This window comes from Scyliorhinus torazame, chromosome 7 (genome assembly GCF_047496885.1).
Source record: "Scyliorhinus torazame isolate Kashiwa2021f chromosome 7, sScyTor2.1, whole genome shotgun sequence".
In the NCBI taxonomy this organism is placed as follows: domain Eukaryota; kingdom Metazoa; phylum Chordata; class Chondrichthyes; order Carcharhiniformes; family Scyliorhinidae; genus Scyliorhinus; species Scyliorhinus torazame.
The window spans coordinates 134540742-134561479 of NC_092713.1; the positions used below are offsets into that span (position 1 = coordinate 134540742).

The following is a 20738-nucleotide window of genomic DNA, read 5'->3' on the forward strand; positions in this document are numbered from 1 at the left end:
GTTGGCCTTTATTGTAGTCAATGAGGGCACCAAAATGGTCAGTCAAAAGTAGTTTATTTCCTACTCACAGTTAAGAAATACAGCAACTAAGTAACACTCAAGAGTCCCAGCCGGGACCATCCTGCGATGTCGGCTTCCATTTGGGCCTGCTTTTATCTCGGGGAATAAACGGGCCTCGCTGATGGACCTTCGCCCCTCAGCAGGGAGCTCATATTCAACAAGCCCCATGGGGAGATCCACCGGGTCGTCCCGTGGATCTTGTGGGGGTTATAATAACCGTAAAGGTGCTTGTCACTGGAAGGTCACCCACTGAGTCTCTGTCTCTTGTGTACTCTCTTCTTCTTCAAGGAGAGACAGCAGAGAGGGATGCTTATTAGCGGTGGAGAGGAGGGAAAGACAATAAATGTGCAGAGTAACTGAGAGGCATTGGTGCGAGATGGTAATAGACTGATGATGGTGAATGTGAGTGTTGGTTTTTCAGACGGGGATGTGCTGCGATTTGAGAGAGAGGAAAGAGTGAAGTTGCAAGATGTTTGGTCTTGATGAGTACCATGCGGGAGGCTGCTGGCCAAGTCAGAGTGTGAGGCTTGGTACCTGAAACTGTTATGGCACTTACCTTTCCAACCCTGCGCTGAGGTCCTTGAGCATCTTGGTGCACAGGCTGGGATTCTTCAAGTCACTAGATGCGGGATTTTTGACGGCCTGCGGCATCCCGAGTCTGGCCAAATTTGGGAATCGTGCCAGACGTCTAACTGGTTGCGGGTCTACCAGCCTGCCCCGCCGGCCATAACATGTTTACCAATGTCCCCACCGAGCTTCACACCCTGAGCCAGCGGGAACATGCAAATAGCTCATTAGAATGTTCAACATCTAATTGACGGGGAGGAGGCCCTTATCTCTTGCCAGCTGGGATGCTCCAGCAACCCGCCCCCAATTGAGACTCCTGCTGGCGTAAATTGGTGCAAGTCCTGAGGAATGTGAACCTGGTGGTTTGCAGTTCGAAGGTGACAACCTTCCCTTCAATTGTCTCCAGGGTGCTCATGGGAGGGTCCTTCATGGAAGGTGGGGGCCAGGGAGGCTTTTGCTGAGCTGGAGAGGCTCAGGTCAGGGATCTTTCCTGAGATAGGGCTTGTTAGGCTGATCTCCCCATTTGCAACCTTTAAACCCTATAAACAGTCAGTCAGTAGCTAAATGTTTAACTTTTTCCCCCATGATCAAATGAAAGTTATCCCATCTGTACCTTTAAACCCATTAAACAGTCAGTATCTCAGAAATACATATCTCATAATCAAGTGGAAGTGAGCCATCTGCACCCCTAAAAATGTTTTAAAGTCTGTCAGTATGCCAAGGTTAAACGTCTGTGAGGTGGAGGGAAAGGTAATCCCTTTAAAGTGGTGGATACCTTATGAAGTGGTTTTCTCACAGTCAGTTTCATTGGCCTTTAAATTATAGAAGCCTGTGAGTATGCCTAAAAGGCTAGAAGTTTTGTTTGCATTCAATTCCACACACCATTGCCTGCAAAAAAGCCTTTTTGGTTGACAGGTCGGGCAGTTTCAAAGGAGAGATTTGGATTGTTTATTTATATAGCTCTACAGGGATCCATTAACTCAGGGGAACAGGTGTTTTCCTAACCACAGTTTTTTCACAAGGATGCCTCTTTGTTCTCAAGTGCTTCCTAGAAAGAACAGGGCTCCATACCTAATTGCCTTTCAGAAGGTGGTGGTGACCAACCTTCTTGAAACACTGCAGTCCCTGTGGTACACCCAAAGTGCTGTTACGGAGGGAGTTCCAGGATTTTGACCCAGCAACAGTTCCAAGTTGGGACGGCGTGTGACCTGGAGAGGAACTTCCAGGTGGTGATGTTCCCGTGAATCTGCTTGTCCTTTCAAGTGGAGAGGTCATGAGTTTGGAAGGTGTTGTCAAAGAAGCCTTGGTGAGTTGCTGCAGTGCATCTTGTAGCTGGTGCACACCGCTGCCACTGTGCATCAGTGATGGAGGGAGTGAATGCTTAAAGTGGTGGATAGGGTGCCAGTCAAGCAGGCTGTTTTGTCCTGGATGGAGTTGAGCTGCTTGAATATTGTTGGAGCTGCCGTCATCCAGGCAAATGGAGAGCATCACAGTCCTGACTTGTGCCTTGTAGGTTCTGTGCATCCTTTGGGGATTCTGGAGGTGAGCTACTCACTGCAGAATTCCCAGATTCTGTCCTGCACTTGCACAGTATTTATATGGCTCGTCCAGTTCATTTTCTGGTCAATGGTAACCCTCAGGATTTTGACAGTGGGGGATTCAGAGATGTTAATGCCATTGAATGGCTTCCATTGAGGTATGTAGCTCGATTAAGGAAATTTTCCACATGGAGGAAAAATGTCCTGAATGACGGTTTTCATTCTGGCAGAGTGGGTGCAAGATAGAGTCGGGCCCATTAACCCTGGACGCAGATCGCAGGCAGCCTTTCAGGCGTCATGTTCTCTGGGACTTCATCCCAGTTGTTTTGTCAAAAACTGCAAATGCCATGTGGACTAAATCACACAGTGATGACACGTGGACCACACTGATGTGTCGAGTTTTTGCCGACACTGATGTGTCGAGTTTTTATTTCAAGACTAATGCATGGTACAGCTGAAAACATATAATGCTGTCAGTCATGTTTTAAGTTCGGGGATCTATAATTGTAAGAATATTCAAAACAAGATCAAAGTTTTGTATGGAAGTTACTGCAGAAATGCTTTTCAGTTTGTTTTGCAAGAATGTTTAAAGCATTAAAATGACTAAATGCAACAACTCTGTAAACTTTTACAACAAAATGTAGGAAGCTACTAATTCATTAACGAGCAGGAAGAGGCAATTATAACTCTTTATATGATGTATTTCTAGAATGATTAATTGTTTTATTGATTTTAACAGTTGGCTTGAGAAAGTTTGAGTTTTGTGTATTTCACAATGTGTAGGCGTAGGAAATTGCTCGAGGTCAAGAGAATTAAACTGAACACCATAGTCCTGCCTCAATCATAACTCCACCATAATAAACTCTCTGTGTGAATCAAAGCAATGTGACCTATTTGTATTATTGTCAGTGGAATCTTAGTGGTAACACTGTGGGCTCAGACATTAAATTGTCAGAAAGCCATAGGTTCTATGCCGACGCTCGAGAGGCACAAAGTCTAGGCTGACACTCTGGTGCAGTATTGAGGGAGTGAGTGCTGTACCGCAAGTTTGGATGAGGCATTAAGCCGAGGTCCCATGGCACAAGTTCGAGAGCAGGAGAGAGCAGGAGAGTTTTCCTGGTGTCCTGGCCAATATTAATCATTATTACTAAAACAGATTGGCTACTGTGTTTCCCCATGTTGCAAAATGCTTTGGGATATTCCGAGATTGTGAAAGGCATGATATAAATGCCAGTCCTTTATTTCTATGCTTGGTTCTCATTGTACTCATTGATGCACGATCAATGACCACTAAAGCGAGGTTGTAGTCCAACTGAAGGCTTTAATAAGCTAGATGTTTCCCCCAGCAGCTCAGGTACAGAATGAGGGCTGCTAGGGTGGCTCGGGTTCTTATACCCCGCCTATCAGGGCGGAGCTATCATACACTCTAACCAATAGAAAGCATACAGTTTCTACCAATGGTGCTTTAGCCTATCAGGTACCGTAATACCTATAATACCACATTCACCCCCTGTTAAAAATAGAGTCCGGCAGGGGTGGTGGCCAGAAACTACAAAACATAACAACATGGTATAATTAGTTATGGAGGTACCGTAATACTTCCTACAGTGTTTAGTAACTATTTACAAGTCTGGTAGCTATGTACATTTGATGGTTTATATTTACAGATTACAGTTAAAATGAAGCAATCAGTCGATCGGGGACCCTGGTCATCCTCTGTGATCGTCGGAGCCTCGGTGGTGACTCCGGTGGAGGCTCGGGCGTCTGTGACTTCGGGAGCGTGGCTTCGATCTCCATGGCAGCTTCGTCACCCCTCGATGGCGATGGTGGGGAAAACGGCTGACCTGGGAAGGGAGCGCCTGCGGGGGGCGTCGGTGGGTGGGGGGGCCTAGACGGGGGCGGCGGAAGGACCGATCCTCCTGTAAGGTGCTGCGGTGGAGGGGAGGGTGGGGCTGGTGGCTGGATTGTGCGTGGGGTTCCGGCAGGCGCCAGGTCCCGTAGGGAGACCGTATCTTGTCATCATTCGGGGTACGCCACTTTGGCGTACTGGGGGTTAGCATGGAGCAGATGGACCCTCTCGACCAACGGGTCTGACTTGTGCGCCCGCGCATGTTTTCGGAGCAGGATGGGTCCGGGTGCTGCCAGCCAGGTCGGGAGCGAGGTCCCAGAGGAGGACTTCCTAGGGAAGACAAGGAGACGTTCGTGAGGTGTCTGATTGGTGGTTGTACAAAGTAGTGACCGGATGTAGTGGAGGGCATCCAGGAGGACTTCTGGCCAGCGGGAGACTGGGAGGTTCCTGGACCGTAGGGCCAGTAGGACGGTCTTCCAGACCGTTCCGTTCTCCCTCGCTACCTGTCCGCTATCCCGGGGGTTGTAACTGGTCGTCCTGCTCGAGGCGATGCCCTTGCTGAGCAGGAATTGATGCAGTTCGGCGCTCATAAAGGAGGAACACCTATCACTGTGTATGTAAGCGGGGAACCCGAACAGTGCAAAGATGCTATGGAGGGCCTTGATGACGGTGGTTGCGGTCATGTCGGGTCAGGGGATGGCGAATGGGAACCGGGAATACTCGTCAATCACGTTCAGGCAGTACCTGTTGTGGTCGGTGGAGGGGAGGAGGCCTTTGAAGTCCATGCTGAGGCATTCAAAGGAACGGGAAGCCTTTATCAGGTTCGCTTTCTCTGGCCGGTAGAAGTGCGGTTTGCACTCCGCGCAGATTTGGCAGTCCCTGGTGGCTGTCCTGACCTCCTCGATGGAGTAGGGCAGGTTGCGGGTCTTGACAAAATGCAAAAAGCGAGTGACCCCCAGGTGGCAGAGGTCCTCGTGGAGGGCTCGGAGGCGGTCCACTTGTGCGGTTGCTCATGTGCCGCGGGACAGGGCGTCAGGAGGCTCGTTTAGCTTCCCGGGACGATACAAGATCTCGTAGTTGTAGGTGGAGAGTTCGATCCTCCACCGCAAGATCTTGTCGTTTTTTTATCTTGCCCCGCTGTGCATTATCAAACATGAAAGCCACCGACCGTTGGTCAGTGAGGAGAGTAAATCTCCTGCCGGCCAGGTAATGCCTCCAATGTCGCACAGCTTCTACTATGGCCTGGGCCTCCTTTTCGACTGAGGAGTGGTGGATTTTGAATGCATGGAGGGTACGGGAGAAGAAGGCCACGGGTCTGCCCGCTTGGTTGAGGGTGACCGCCAGGGCTACGTCGGACGCATCGCTCTTGACCTGGAAGGGGAGGGACTCGTCGATAGCGGCATCGTGGCGTTTGCAATGTCTGCTTTGATGCGGCTGAAGGCCTGGCGGGCCTCTATCGACAGGGGAAAAACTGGGGATTGGATCAGGGTACGGGCCTTGTCCGCGTAGTTGGGGACCCACTGAGCATAGTAGCTAAAAAACCCGAGGCAGTGTTTCAGGGCCTTGGAGCAGTGATGGAGGGGGAACTCCATAACGGGGCGCATGCGTTCAGGGTCGGGACCTATAACTCCATTTTGCACTGCGTAGCCGAGGATGGCTAGACGGTCGGTGCTAAACATGCATTTATCCTTGTTGTATGTAAGGTTAAGGATTTTTGCAGTCTGGAGGAATTTTCGGAGGTTGGTGTCGTGGTCCTGCTGGTCGTGGCCCCAGATGGTGACATTATCGAGATACAGGAATGTTGCCTGTAACCCGTACCGGTCAACCATTCGGTCCATCTCGCGCTGGAAGACCGAGACCCCATTGGTGACACCGAAGGGAACCCTTAAGAAGTGATAGAGCCGCCCATCTGCCTCGAAGGCAGTGTATTTGCGGTCACTAGTACGGATGGAGAGCTGGTGGTAGGCGGACTTGAGATCCACCGTGGAGAAGACCTTATAATGCGCGATCCTGTTTTCCAGGTCGGGTATGCGGGGTAGAGGGTACGCCTCCAGCTGCGTAAACCTGTTGATGGTCTGACTGTAGCCGATGACCATCCTATGCTTCTCCCCGGTCTTTACCACCATTGCTTGAGCTCTCCAGGGGCTGTTACTGGCTTCAATGACCCTTTCCCTCAGTAGCCTTTGGGCCTCTGACCTAATAAAGATCCGGTCCTGGGCACTGTAGCGTCTGCTCCTGGTGGCGATGGGTTTGCAATCCGGGGTGAGGTTCGTAAACAGGGAAGGCGGGTCGACCTTAAGAGTCGCGAGGCCGCAGACAGTAAGGGGGGTATAGGGCCGCCGAATTGGAAGGTCAGACTTTGAAGGTTACACTGGAAGTCTAAACCCAGGAGTATAGCCGCGCAGAGGTGGGGAAGGATGTAGAGATGGAAGTTTTTGAACTCCCTTCCCTGGACTGTGAGGTTTGCTAAGCAAAACCCCTTTATCTCCACTGAGTGTGAACCGGAGGCCAGTGAGATTTTTTAATTAACGGGCTGGGTGAGGAGAGAACAGCGCCTTACCGTGTCGGGGTGTATGAAGCTCTCCGTGCTCCCAGAGTCGATTAGGCAGGACATCTCGTGCCCGTTGATGAATACGGTCGTCGTAGCAGTTGAGAGTGTTCGAGGCCGAGACTGATCCAGAGTCACCGAGGCCAATCGCAGCAGTTGAGAGTTCTGTTCGGGCAGTGTGTGGTCAGCCGAGCTGGGGTCCTGAGGGTTCATCTAAGATGGCATCTCCCATTGGTCGCACATGGCTGGGGGTGCACAAAATGGCGGCACCCATCCCTCCAACATGGCGTCCACGGAACAAGATGGCGGTGCCCGGGGTCCGCATGTGTCTCTGGGATATGGAGGTGGCGGTGACCGCTGGCCGCACGGGGCCCGTGGATAAGTTTGTGGTTGCGGTCCGCATTCGCCGCCGGAGACCGCGGCCACCGCCCGGGTCTGGCATACCCCCACGAAATGGCCCTTTTTGCCACATCCCTTGCAGGTGGATGCGCGGGCCGGGCAGCCATGGCGGGGGTGCTTGGCCTGCCCGCAAAAGTAGCAGCGGGGTCCCTCGGGGTTGCAAGCCCGCCTTGCAGCACAGGCCTGTGTGGGAATGGGGGAAGACTCGGGGTCGGCCGCGGAGGGGTTCCACGCTGCCCAGGGGGCTGCCGCGCGGGCGGGAAGGTAAGCGCGGGCATTCCTGGAGGCCACGTCCAGGGAGCCTGCAAGGGCCCGTGCCTCCCTGAGACCCAGGGTGTCCTTTTCTAACACGCGCTGGTGGATTTGTGATGATAGCATACCTGCCACGAAAGCGTCCCGGACTAAGAGTACTGTGCGTTTGCTCGCCGAAACGTGCGGGCAGCCGCAGCTTCTGCCCAACACCAGGAGTGCCCGGTAGAATTCCTCCAGCGAGTCCCCAGGGGTTTGTCGCCTTGTTGCAAGCAGGTGCCGGGTGTCGACCTGGTTTACCGGGCGAATATAGTGTCCTTTTAGCAGCTCTATTGCTGCATCGAAGTCTTCCGCTTCCTCGATGAGGGTGTAAATCTCCGGGCTCAACCTTGAGTGCAGGACGTGCAGTTTCTGCTCTCCCATGGATGCATTTTCGGCCGTCTCGAGATACCCTTTAAAGCACGCCAGCCAGTGCTTAAAGATTGCCGCTGAGTTCGCCGCGTGGAGGCTAAGTTCCAGACACTCCGGCTTGATTCGGAGCTCCATCCTTTTCTTAAAAAAACTAGCTTATTAAATTGATGCACGATCAATGACCACTAAAGCGAGGTTGTAGTCCAACTGAAGGCCTAAATAAGCTAGATGTTTCCCCCAGCAGCTCAGGTACAAAATGGGGGCTGCTGGGACGGCACGGGTTCTTATACCCCGCCTATCAGGGCGGAGCTACCATACACTCTAACCAATAGAAAGCATACAGTTTCCACCAATGGTGCTTTAGCCTGTCAGGTACCGTAATACCTATAATACCACACTCTTAAAAATGGCAAATAGTGAGAAATGTTGCCCAGACATAAGAAGAAACCAACAGCAAAAAGTAGCAAGACGGTCATTTAAAAAAAAACTTTACCAATGGCTGATACTTTCAAGTGATTGTAGCATATTCCACATTCAGATGATGAATATCACATCGCTCCTGTCCTGTTTTATTTTTCAATATATTTATGAAAGTTTTTTAACACAATTTTTCTCCCTGACAAACAATAACCTCCTCCTCCCCCCCCCCCCCCCCCCCCCCCCCCCGGTAACAAAAAAAAACGAGAAATTGCGCAGAGCAACATATATACATGGCAAAATGATATATTTACACAGCTTTGTACACTGGCCCTCACCTGTACGTGCCAGTTTCCCCAACCCTTCATGTTATCTCTTGCTCATCCACCCTACCAGGCAGTCCCCCCTTTCCCCCCCTTCCCCCACCCTCCCAGGACGTCCCCTCCACCCGCCCTCCCCCAAGGTTGCTGCTGCTGCTGACCGACCTTCCTCTAGCGCTCTGCAAGATAGTCTAGGAACGGTTGCCACCGATTGTAGAACCCCTGCGCAGACCCGCTCAAGGCGAACTTAATCCTCTCCAACTTTATGAACCCAGCCATATCATTTATTCCGGCCTCCAGGCTGGGGGGCTTCGCCTCCTTCCACATTAGCAAGATCCTTCGCCGGGCTACTAGGGACGCAAAGGCCAGAATGCCGGCCTCTTTCGCCTCCTGCACTCCCGGTTCGTCCACTACTCCAAATATTGCTAGCCCCCAGCTTGGCTTGACCCGAACTTTCACCACCTGAGATATTGCTCCCGCCACACCTCGCCAGAACCCCTCCAGTGCCGGGCATGACCAAAACATATGGACATGGTTCACCGGGCTCCCTGAGCACCTTCCACATCTGTCCTCTACCCCAAAGAACCTACTCAACCTCGCCCCCGTCAAGTGCGCTCTGTGGACCACCTTAAATTGTATCAGGCTGAGCCTGGCACACGAAGAGGAGGAATTAACCCTACCTAGGGCATCAGCCCACAGACCTTCCTCGATCTCCTCCCCCAGCTCCTCCTCCCATTTACCCTTCAACTCTTCTACCAGCGCTTCCCCTTCTTCTTTTAACTCCTGGTGTATCGCTCCTGTCCTGTTGAATAAGTTGTAGCGGATAAGGTAAATAACCATGGGTGCAATTTTCCCACCCTTTCAGCAAGCAGGATTTTCCGATCCCGCCAAGGTCGACCTCTGCCCTCCCATGACGGGTTCACTGGCAATGCAGTGCACAAAACACCGTAGACTTTAGCAGGACTAGAAAATCCCCATCACTGTGGAGAGCAATTTAAACTCACAGTCCATATGTTGCATCAGTTTCATGAGAGAAGGCGAGATTTTACAGTTTTACACATGATAAAAATAAGGTGAATTTGCGATGGCACTATATGGTTTAGAAGGGGTAATAAGAACAAAGAACAAAGAAATGTACAGCACAGGAACAGGCCCTTCGGCCCTCCAAGCCCGTGCGACCATGCTGCCCGACTAAACTACAATCTTCTACACTTCCTGTGTCCATATCCCTCTATTCCCATCCTATTCATGTATTTGTCACGATGCCCCTTAAATGTCACTATCGTCCCTGCTTCCACCACCTCCTCCGGTAGCGAGTTCCAGGCACCCACTACCCTCTGTGTAAAAAAACTTGCCTCGTACATCTACTCTAAACCTTGCCCCTCTCACCTTAAACCTATGCCCCCTAGTAATTGACCCCTCTACCCTGGGGAAAAGCCTCTGACTATCCACTCTGTCTATGCTCCTCATAATTCTGTACACCTCTATCAGGTCGCCCCTCAACCTCCGTCGTTCCAGTGAGAACAAACCGAGTTTATTCAACCGCTCCGCATAGCTAATGCCCTCCATACCAGGCAACATTCTGGTAAATTTCTTCTGCCCCCTCTCTAAATCCTCCACATCCTTCTGGTAGTGTGGCGACCAGAATTGAACACTATACTCCAAGTGTGGCCTAACTAAGGTTCTATACTCAATGCCCCGGCCAATGAAGGCAAGCATGCCGTATGCCTTCTTGATTACCTTCTCCACCTGTGTTGCTCCTTTCAGTGACCTGTGGACCTGTACTCCTAGATCTCTCTGACTTTCAATACTCTTGAGTGTTCTACCATTCACTGTATATTCCCTACCTGCATTAGACCTTCCAAAATGCATTACCTCATATTTGTCCGGATTAAACTCCATCTGCCATCTCTCCGCCCAAGTCTCCAAACAATCTAAATCCTGCCGTATCCTCTGACAGTCCTCATCGCTATCCGCAATTCCACTAACCTTTGTGTCGTCTGCAAACTTACTAATCAGGCCAGTTACATTTTCCTCCAAATCATTTATATATACTACAAACAGCAACGGTCCCAGCACTGATCCCTGCAGAACACCACTGGTCACAGCCCTCCAATTAGAAAAGCATCCTTCCATTGCTATTCTCTGCCTTCTATGACCTAGCCAGTTCTGTATCCACCTTGCCAGCTCACCCCTGATCCCGTGTGACTTCACCTTTTGTACTAGTCTACCATGAGGGACCTTTTCAAAGGCCTTACTGAAGTCCATATAGACAACATCCACTGCCCTACCTGCATCAATCATCTTTGTGACCACCTCGAAAAACTCTATCAAGTTAGTGAGACACGACCTCCCCTTCACAAAACCATGCTGCCTCTCACTAATATGTCCATTTGCTTCCAAATGGGAGTAGATCCTGTCTCGAAGAATTCTCTCCGGTAATTTCCCTACCACTGAGTATGGCTCACTGGCCTGTAGTTCCCTGGATTATCCTTGCTACCCTTCTTAAATAGAGGAACAACATTGGCTATTCTCCAGTCCTCCGGGACATCCCCTGAAGACAGTGAGGATCCAAAGATTTCTGTCAAGGCCTCAGCAATTTCCTCTCCAGCCTCCTTCAGTATTCTGGGGTCGATCCCATCAGGCCCTGGGACTTATCTACCTTAATATTTTTTAAGACGCCCAACACCTCGTCTTTTTGGATCTCAATCTGACCCAGGCTATCTACACACCCTTCTCCAGACTCAACATCTACCAATTCTTTCTCTTTGGTGAATACTGATGCAAAGTATTCATTTAGTACCTCGCCCATTTTCTCTGGCTCCACACATAGATTCCCTTGCCTATCCTTCAGTGGACCAACCCTTTCCCTGGCTACCCTCTTGCTTTTTAATGTACGTGTAAAAAGCCTTGGGATTTTCCTTAACTCTATTTGCCAATGACTTTTCGTGACCCCTTCTAGCCCTCCTGACTCCTTGCTTAAGTTCCTTCCTACTTTCCTTATATTCCACACAGGCTTCGTCTGTTCCCAGCCTTTTAGCCCTGACAAATGCCTCCTTTTTCTTTTTGACGAGGCCTACAATATCTCTCGTTATCCAAGGTTCCCGAAAATTGCCGTATTTATCCTTCTTCCTCACAGGAACATGCCGGTCCTGAATTCCTTTCAACTGACACTTGAAAACCTCCCACATGTCAGATGTTGATTTGCCCTCAAACATCCGCCCCCAATCTAGGTTCTTCAGTTCCCGCCTAATATTGTTATAATTAGCCTTCCCCCAATTTAGCACATTCACTCTAGGACCACTCTTATCCTTGTCCACCAGCACTTTAAAACTTACTGAATTGTGGTCACTGTTCCCGAAATGCTCCCCTACTGAAACATCTACCACCTGGCCGGGCTCATTCCCCAATACCAGGTCCAGTACCGCCCCTTCCCTAGTTGGACTGTCTACATATTGTTTTAAGAAGCCCTCCTGGATGCTCCTTACAAACTCTGCCCCATCTAAGCCCCTGGCACTAAGTGAGTCCCAGTCAATATTGGGGAAGTTGAAGTCTCCCATCACCACAACCCTGTTTTTACTCTTTTCCAAAATCTGTCTACCTATCTGCTCCTCTATCTCCCGCTGGCTGTTGGGAGGCCTGTAGTAAACCCCCAACATTGTGACTGCACCCTTCTTATTCCTTAGCTCTACCCATATAGCCTCACTGCCCTCTGAGGTGTCCTCCCGTCTTACAGCTGTGATATCCTCCCTAACCAGTAGCGCAACTCCGCCACCCCTTTTACATCCCCCTCTATTCCGCCTGAAACATCTAAATCCTGGAACGTTTAGCTGCCAATCCTGCCCTTCCCTCAACCAGGTCATAGTTCCAAGTACTAATACAAACTCTAAGTTCATCTGCCTTACCCGTAATACTTCTTGCATTAAAACATATGCACTTCAGGCCACCAGACCCGCTGTGTTCAGCAACTTCTCCCTGTCTGCTCTGCCTCAAAGCCACACTGTCCCTATTCCCTAGTTCTCCCTCAATGCTCTCACCTTCTGACCTATTGCTACCGTGCTCACCCCCCTGCCGTACTAGTTTAAACCCTCCCGTGTGACACTAGCAAACCTCGCGGCCAGGATATTTATGTCTCTCCAGTTTAGATGCAACCCGTCCTTATATAGGTAACACCTGCCCCGGAAGAGCTCCCAGTGGTCCAGATAACGGAAACCCTCCCTCCTACACCAGCTGTTTAGCCACGTGTTTAGCTGCTCTATCTTCCTATTTCTAGCCTCACTGGCACGTGGCACAGGGAGTAATCCCGAGATTACAACCCTAGAGGTCCTGTCTTTTAACTTTCTGCCTAGCTCCCTGAACTCCTGCTGCAGGACCTCATGCCCCTTCCTGCCTATGTCGTTAGTACCAATATGTACAACGACCTCTGCCTGTTTGCCCTCCCCCTTCAGGATTCCCTCTACCCGTTTGGAGACATCCTGGACCCTGGCAACAGGAAGGCAACATACCATCCTGGAGTCTCTTTCACACCCACTAAAGCGCCTATCTGTGCCCCTGACTCTAGAGTCCCCTATTACTATTGCTCTTCTGCGCTTTGACCCTCCCTTCTGAACATCAGAGCCAGCCGTGGTGCCACTGCTCTGGCTGCTGCTGTTTTCCCCTGCTAGGCTATTCCCCCCCAACAGTATCCAAAGGGATATACCTGTTAGAGAGGGGGACAACCACAGGGGATTCCTGCACCAACTGCCTGCCCTTTCTGGTGGTCACCCATTTCTCTGCCTGCACCTTGGTTGTGACATTTATATAACTGCTATCTATGACGCTATCTGCCACCTGCATGCTCCTAAGTGCATCCAATTGCCGCTCCAACCAAACCATGCGGTCTGTGAGGAGCTCCAGTTGGGTGCACTTTCTGCAGATGAAGCCATCCGGGACGCTGGAAGCCTCCCGGAACTGCCACATCGCACAGTCAGAGCACTGCACCCCTCTGACTGACATTGCGTCAATTAATTAGTAAATTAAAGTTAAAACATTTTTTAAAAGTTACTGTTAACTATCTGTTTCCTAGCACTAGATTTCTAATATAAATGTGAAAGCTCAATATAGTACTCTCCGATCTCTGGCTTAGATACCCCTCTAAATTATAATTAAGTAATTATGTTTAATTAGTTACCAATGCTTAATTTTTTTAATTTAGTGTAGATTCCCAACCAGCCACTCAGGTCACAGCTTTTCTGTGATGTCACTTCAGTCCCCCCCCCCCCCCCCTCCCACACACACACACACAATTTGAAAAGGTAATAAAAGTAAAAATGAGTAAAAATCACTTACTTACCTTCTTACCTTCATTTGCAGCTCGGCACTAACTCTGACTCTCTTTTCAGCCCGGGAAAACCTACTCACCTGAGATGGCCACCACTTCCTGTCCAATTATGCATCTGCTGTTGATGCTACTCCATTGCTTTGGTCTTGCAAGTGCCCAAGTAAATCCAGGTAAGGTGCCAACCAGCAATGTGAATGATGTAATGCGTCTGGAAAAAATGTCTTTGGATTAAGCACGTGTATATGGGTTCACAATTTGTTAAATTGAGAGATGACGCTACAAACCAATGAAGCCAAACATTTTAACTTCTCAAAACCTATGTTCTACTGCGTTACGACCCCCTACAGGACAGAGCTGTGACAGAGCTTGTATAGCGTCTGCTTCCCCTCCTACAAATACCATGGGCTGGATTCTCCATTTCACGACGTTATACGATGCCAAAATCGGCGCTGACACCTAACCGATTCTGAGACCAGTGAGGAGCTAGCAGCAGCGCTGGGTGAAACTCCTGACTCCCGCGACGAAACTGGGTGGAGAATGGCTGGGTTCCTGGCTGCGGTTGCACCGTGCAGCATGACGCCGGCCACGCACGGACTCGACCCACCGTTTGCGAAACCCCACAGGACAACCCCTGGCCACCCTCCACCAGTCCCCCTAGACTTCATTGAAGCCCCTCCCAACCAGCGGCACCTAGACCTTGTGGAAGCCCCCTCCCCCCCAGCCAGCGGCGTGGATCCTGACCAGATTCTGGATCGCTCAGATCAACTGTCAGCCGCGCGGTCTGGAACCCGACCCATCATGGGCATAACAGGAGCCTGACGTGATGACGCCATTTTGGAGGGGGCGGAGACTCAAAGACTGGTGTCACTACTGCCGCCCCCGATTTGTGTGTCAGAATGGCTTCTCCACCCGATCGCCGATTATGATATCGACGTCGGGCTACGGAGAATCCCACCCTTTAAGTTTATTGACAACTCAAGAATACAAAAGAGTAACATGTGAAATACAGTCACGAAAATCAGTAATGTGCTAAAAGCATTTACAAAACACCAAAATCAAAACCACCAGCTGTCAAGCCAGCATACACACATGCCCCCTCGGCCCCATCCTGGCCCCAATGGTAGCCCCACATTGGTGGAAAGGCGCCCAAACGTGCATGCCAGACCACCGGAAAAGGATACACCGGTGCAGGACATGGTGTAAGAGAGAGAATACCCCTGCCCCAACAGCAGCCCCACATCAGTGGAAAGACATCCAAACGAGCAGCGCAGATCATTGGAAAAGGACATACCGATACGGGGCATGGTGGAAGAGAGAGAGAGAGAGAGAGAACACCCTTTCCAAAAAAAAGGACAAAATATAGAGCAATCACAAGAAACCAAACAAACAATCAAGTATAAGGCAAAGCCGCCAACACTCAAGCCAGCGCATGCTACCCCCCTCCCCCAGCTCCAGGAACAGCCGACATCGGTGGCCAGGTGCCCACAAGCAGCACAGTCCACCGGAAACGCACAGGCAGCACACAGTTAAGGAGAGAGAGAGAGATTACTCTTCGCTCTCACTAGCTCCGGGAGGACCCCTCAAACCCCAGTGCATAGAAACGGGGGCCACAACTGGCGAGCACCCAGCCGCTAAACACAAAACAAATACACAACAAAAATACAGTAATCACCAGACTATCCCCCAACAGTAAAACAAAACCAACACGATAGCACGGTAGCATTGTGGATAGCACAATTGCTTCACAGCTCCAGGGTCCCAGGTTCGATTCCGGCTTGGGTCACTGTCTGTGCGGAGTCTGCACATCCTCACCGTGTGTGGGTGGGTTTCCTCCGGGTGCTCCGGTTTCCTCCCACAGTCCAAAGGTGTGCAGGTTAAGTGGATTGGCCATGATAAATTGCCCTTAGTGTCCAAGATTTCCCTTAGTGTTGGGTGGGGTTACTGGGTTATGGGAATAGGGTGGAAGTTGGACCTTGGGTAGGGTGCTCTTTCCAAGAGCTGGGGCAGACTTGATGGGCTGAATGGCCTCCTTCTGCACTGTAAATTCTATGAAACATCAGTATAAACAGTACACAGAGTCAATTGGGTCACTGCACTGCTGCTCTCACATTTCCAGAATCTGGTCTCCGGACACCATTCGGTCCAAAACTGCAAAAGCGAGTCCATTGTCCTCCACTTTCAGCCCAGCAGCTGGCCAACCAAAATCTGCCCTGTGTTCCACTCCCAGCCGATTAGCAGAGAGGCAGCCAGTAACAAGTACGTGTTCCAGGCTTGGCAACTGCAGGTAGGCAAGCACTTTCTCCTCTCTTTCCCCTGCAAGCAACTGGCAGTAGCAGCAACAGGCTCCCCTTGCCCTACATCCAACCGGTCGTAGCACCGTTCTCCCTTGCCATAGTCCAAGCTTCAAAGTCCGGAATAGGCAGCCAGCATACAGAATAACACACCAGGTCCAGAAGCAGCAGGAGCTCAGAGAATTGCAGCCTGCATTTGCCTCAGAATATGAGCTACTCGGGTAACTAGGGGGTGAGCTTGCTCCCAATTGGAGGAGCTGCCCACAGAATATAAACACCGACTTGGAAGCAATTCGGGGAAGGAGACCCTGTGAGGAGTGAAGAAGAATGATTATTGTGACTAGTATGGAATAAAGTGAGTTGTACCCTGTCAGTTGGCCTCTCATGGAGTCTTCGCCTCCTTCTACAACACTGGCGACGAGGATGAAGTGGAGCTGCCATAAGCGACAAGTGCTGCGAACTTGGACCATTTCTCAACTACCTCGGGAGGCTGCTCTCCAGCCGGGAGGCATGGCATACATAGGTAAATTTGAACCTTTTGACGGCGACTCAGACCAGTACGTCGAAAGACTTCAACTATTTTTCTGCAAATTGCCATCACCAGTGACAGACCATCACTTTACTGACTACCGTTGGCAGACCAATCTATGCACTAATCAGGAACATGACTTACACAGACAGGCCGGACGGGTTGTCATTTACCATGCTGATCGACTGGATGGGCCAACACCTAAATCCACAGCCCCCGATTATGTTCCGATGGTACCATTTCCACACTGCTTTGCAGAAGCCGGTGGAATCCACTGGGGAATACCTGGTGCACTTACTTGCTGCCCCCTGCGAGTTCGGAGCTGCCCTTGTTGAATCGCTGCGGGATCGCTTTGTTTGCGGACTTCAGGACGGGGAGATGCAATGAAAGCTGCTATTGGAGACCCTCCTGACCCTTGACAGGGCCGCTGACATAGCGCTCGCTCGGGAAAGCGCTGACCACGGGCTCCAGGAACACCAGGATCTTGGCGGTCCTGAACAGTGGGCGTCACCAAGACAACAACTTCCAGAAGCGAGGTGCCGGGAAGTTCCAGGTCGGAAGTCACCGCAGGTCCTGCAAATTCCGCTGCGACTCACCTCAGAACGACCACGGAACTTCTCCCGACCCAGTGTCCCAGATGGCAGGCGCCAGTATCGAGTGGATAACCAAGGCCAGGAATGAGGCTCCGTCTGATCATGTGAGAGCGCTATCCCCTGGCACAGACGAGTCGCCATTTCTCCCCCATTTCCTGGAAGACTTGGAAGCTGAGGTGCCAAAACTATTGCTGCTCTGTGTAACTGACACCCGAACGGCATCTATCCGTGTGACACTGCTGCTAAATGGACACCCCACTGAGATGGAACATGACACGGGAATGGCAGCTCATATCCAAGAATGGACCCAGACCGACCCCAAGTTGTCGAGGGTCCGACATATGGTCCAAGATGAAAATGTTGGCACACAGCTATGTTTGGTGGTCTGGATTGGATACCGAGATCGGACAGGTGGCTCACAGTTCCACCCCATGCCAGGAACACCAGAAGGCCTTACTGGCGGTCCTGATGCACCCCTGGGAGTGGCGGGTTTATGTGAGGAACATTTGGGACCGGAGTCACATGGATCCCTGGGACAGTCCTCTGCATGACGAGGACAGTCTCCTTCGTAATCCAGGTACAGGGCGCAGAGACACACAGCCACCTGGACCACTTCCGACAACGTGACCAAGAACCACCGGCACATGGCACGGAGATCCCACGCAGGACCTGGACTCCATCCACCGTACGGCCAAGGAGGAGCCCCGAGTCCAGTGAGGAAACTGGACCCCACCCGCCTGTTCTGCCTCCTGTTGAATGTCAAGACGCCGGGGGACCCGGCCAGTGATGGCGTAGACAGTGAGACGGATTCCGATATGGGCATTTCTCCAGACTTTGGGGGCGGGGTGGGAGGGGTGTTACAACCCCCTACAGGGACAGAGCTTGTCTAGCATCCGCTTCCCTTCCTACACCTCAGCGTATGAACTAGTCAGGTGACTAAGGGGCGGAGCTTCCTCCAAATTGGAGAAGCTCCCCACAGAATATAAACCCCGACCTGGAAGCAGTTTGGGGAAGGAGATGCTGTGAGGAGTGAAGAGGAATGATTATTGTGACTAGTATGGAATAAAGTGAATTGTACCCTGTCAGCCTGGCCTCTCAGGGAGTATTTACCTCTGACTTTTAACACGCTGCATTCTGCTTGAAATACACAAACATGTCCCTTCACCAAAAAGGAAACTTTTAAAGAAACATTATTGCCATGATTTTGTGCCCGGGTTCGCCGGGAGTGCAGAACTGTGGCAATGATGCTAATGTTAAATTGGCACCCCCGATCTTGGGATTCCTGGTGTTGCCATTTTTTCCAGCCTTGCCCCACCTCCGTGACAGCACGGGCCAATCCCGCAGACTTATTTCTGCACAGAGTAGTGGATTATCTGGTGAGGAAAGCTGGCTGTCCAGTCTGCGGGCTGCACGTTAGTTTTCTCGCCTCCGCCAGCACTCTGTGCAGACAATGGAAATTCCGACCTATAGCTTTTCTTTATTTCATGCTGCTCTTGCTAAATTAGCTCTTTGTCAGCTATCTACTTGCCATGGGCAGGTCAGATGTGCAAACCACTTTAGCCTGTTGAATCTCGACAGATGATGTTAAATGACCCTTTTCTTGTTTGATTTCCCAAGATTAAGCAGTCTTGCAGGAAAGAGTGCTGCTGAAGTCCTGAACACGTTTAATGCCCCCAGTTTCTGTTGATAGGTTATGGCCAGCTTTTCCAATTTTAGACGAATGTACAAAGTCAACATCTCGTCCAGTTAACAGAGATTGATGTGATGACTCGATGACTTCATTAGTTACCAGGATGGCAGAATTAGACAGGCTAAACTGAACTAGACAAACAAAATCTAAAATAAAACCTGAAGATGTTGGGAAATAGGTCAGGATTATCATTGGGCGGGGTTCTCCGCTCCCCCAGCCACGTGTTTCTCGGCAGCAGGCCCTTCGCTTGCAGTAGGACTCTCCACTCCCACCACTTGTCAATGGGTTCTCCCATAGGAGGCCTCCCACACTGCCGGGAAACCCACGGGCCGGAATGCCATTCCGGCACGAACAGAGAATTCCAACAACTGCAGATTTCCGGCCATTGTTTATACATTAACATTTCGAGTGCAAAACTCTTCATCAAAAGTTGGACCTTTCAGTTTTGGCAAAGGTTCTATGCACCAAGGTTTTTTTCCCCTCTTTTTCAATGCAGTCTGATCATTGCATTTTAAATATTTACTTTTTTATTTAGAATCATATATATTGATATCTATTTCATCACAATTTAATTTACTTTCCACACAGGTTTATATTTGCTTCTTTTGTCAAGAAGCAAAGGCAAATGTGTATGTGCCGCTACTAGAATAAATATTTCCCTTCAGCTCTCCCTCCGCCACCCTGCCCCTGACCCTGTCCACTTCTAGGTGTGCCCTGAAAGAGGGGTCCAGCTTCAACTCAATGAAAAGCATATTTGAGATTTGTTTAGGAGTTGGCGCTTTCTGAAATAACAATCCGCTTGGGCGTGATCTAACGGCCGGGTCGGGTGCGAATCCTCGCTCCGGGAGAGCCCTTCATTAACAGGAAGGGGTTCCACTCCCCGAACGTTCAATCTGTGCCCGACCACCACCTCAAGATCTTGCACTTGTGTGCATGCTTCCTAGGGGCAGTCGGAGAGGCCGAAATTGGGAACCGTGCTGGGCGCCGATCAGTTTCCAATTTAACTGACCTGCTTCCGTTGGTGAGATCTGGATCCCGTCACAACGTGGCGAGTAACGAATAATCACCAATTAAGGCCGATCTCCATCTCATTAACTATCGAACGGTCTCCCGTGATCGAACCGGCTCTCCAGCGAGTGGTCGCGCGGGCGCCCTATAGCACACCTATTTTAAAACGTGAAGCTCGCAGTGTCTGCTGTGGGGATTGGAGGAGTTAAGCAGCCATCTTCAAAATCGGGCAATCAGCGCAGGGGTACCGGGGCCCCAGTGCTGATTGCCCGATTTTGAAGATGGCTGCTTAACTCCTCCTTTGGTGGGGGGTCAACCCTGGGCTGGGAAGGGGTGAGGCATGAAGTCACGGATTCCATGTTTGCATGGGACCTGGACCAAGCCCACCAACATGCCCGGGTAGCAGGATTCTCAGCCATCTCCAGGATGCCCCAGGTCCAGGGGGTAATAGATGGCACGCACGTCGCCTTGCGTGCACCTTGTGGTCCGGGAGAGCCCTTCATTAACAGGAAGGGGTTCCACTCCCCGAACGTTCAATTTGTGCCCGACCACCACCTCAAGATCTTGCACTTGTGTGCATGCTTCCTAGGGGCAGTCGGAGATCCCCGCTGTTTTCGAGGAACACCCCAGAATGATGGGTTGGCTGTTGGGGAATTAGGTGAGTTCCTGGCTAATGACGCCATTACAAAGGCCGGGGACTGTGCAAGACCATTGTGAGCCGCATGCTTCATGCAACGCACAGGGGGGTGGCTATGGTGGGGACAGGCATGGACACCGCTGTTGGGAATGGGTGGGGTGTGCTGACGGGTGCCAGGGTGTGCTGGGGCACAGACGCAGTATAATGCCTGGGGGGTGGCGGTGGGGGAAGTCGGGGGTGGTGCAGTGCCAACTGCAGGGTCATCGGGGGTGGGGGGGTAGCAGGTGGGTCCAGTGCCAGGGGGCCGATGCC

The 20738-nt window shown here is 51.0% G+C and overlaps 1 protein-coding gene across 2 annotated transcripts in view; it reads left to right on the forward strand.

Moving 5' to 3' along the window:
• ddr2a (discoidin domain receptor tyrosine kinase 2a) overlaps positions 1–20738 on the forward strand; it is a 268687-nt gene that overhangs the window by 158384 nt on the left and 89565 nt on the right. For both annotated transcript variants that reach the window (XM_072511516.1, XM_072511517.1), the window contains one exon: positions 13740–13848. In XM_072511516.1, coding sequence (XP_072367617.1) covers positions 13764–13848 — 85 coding nt within the window. In that variant the 5' untranslated portion in view covers positions 13740–13763. The remainder of the gene's footprint in view (positions 1–13739; positions 13849–20738) is intronic.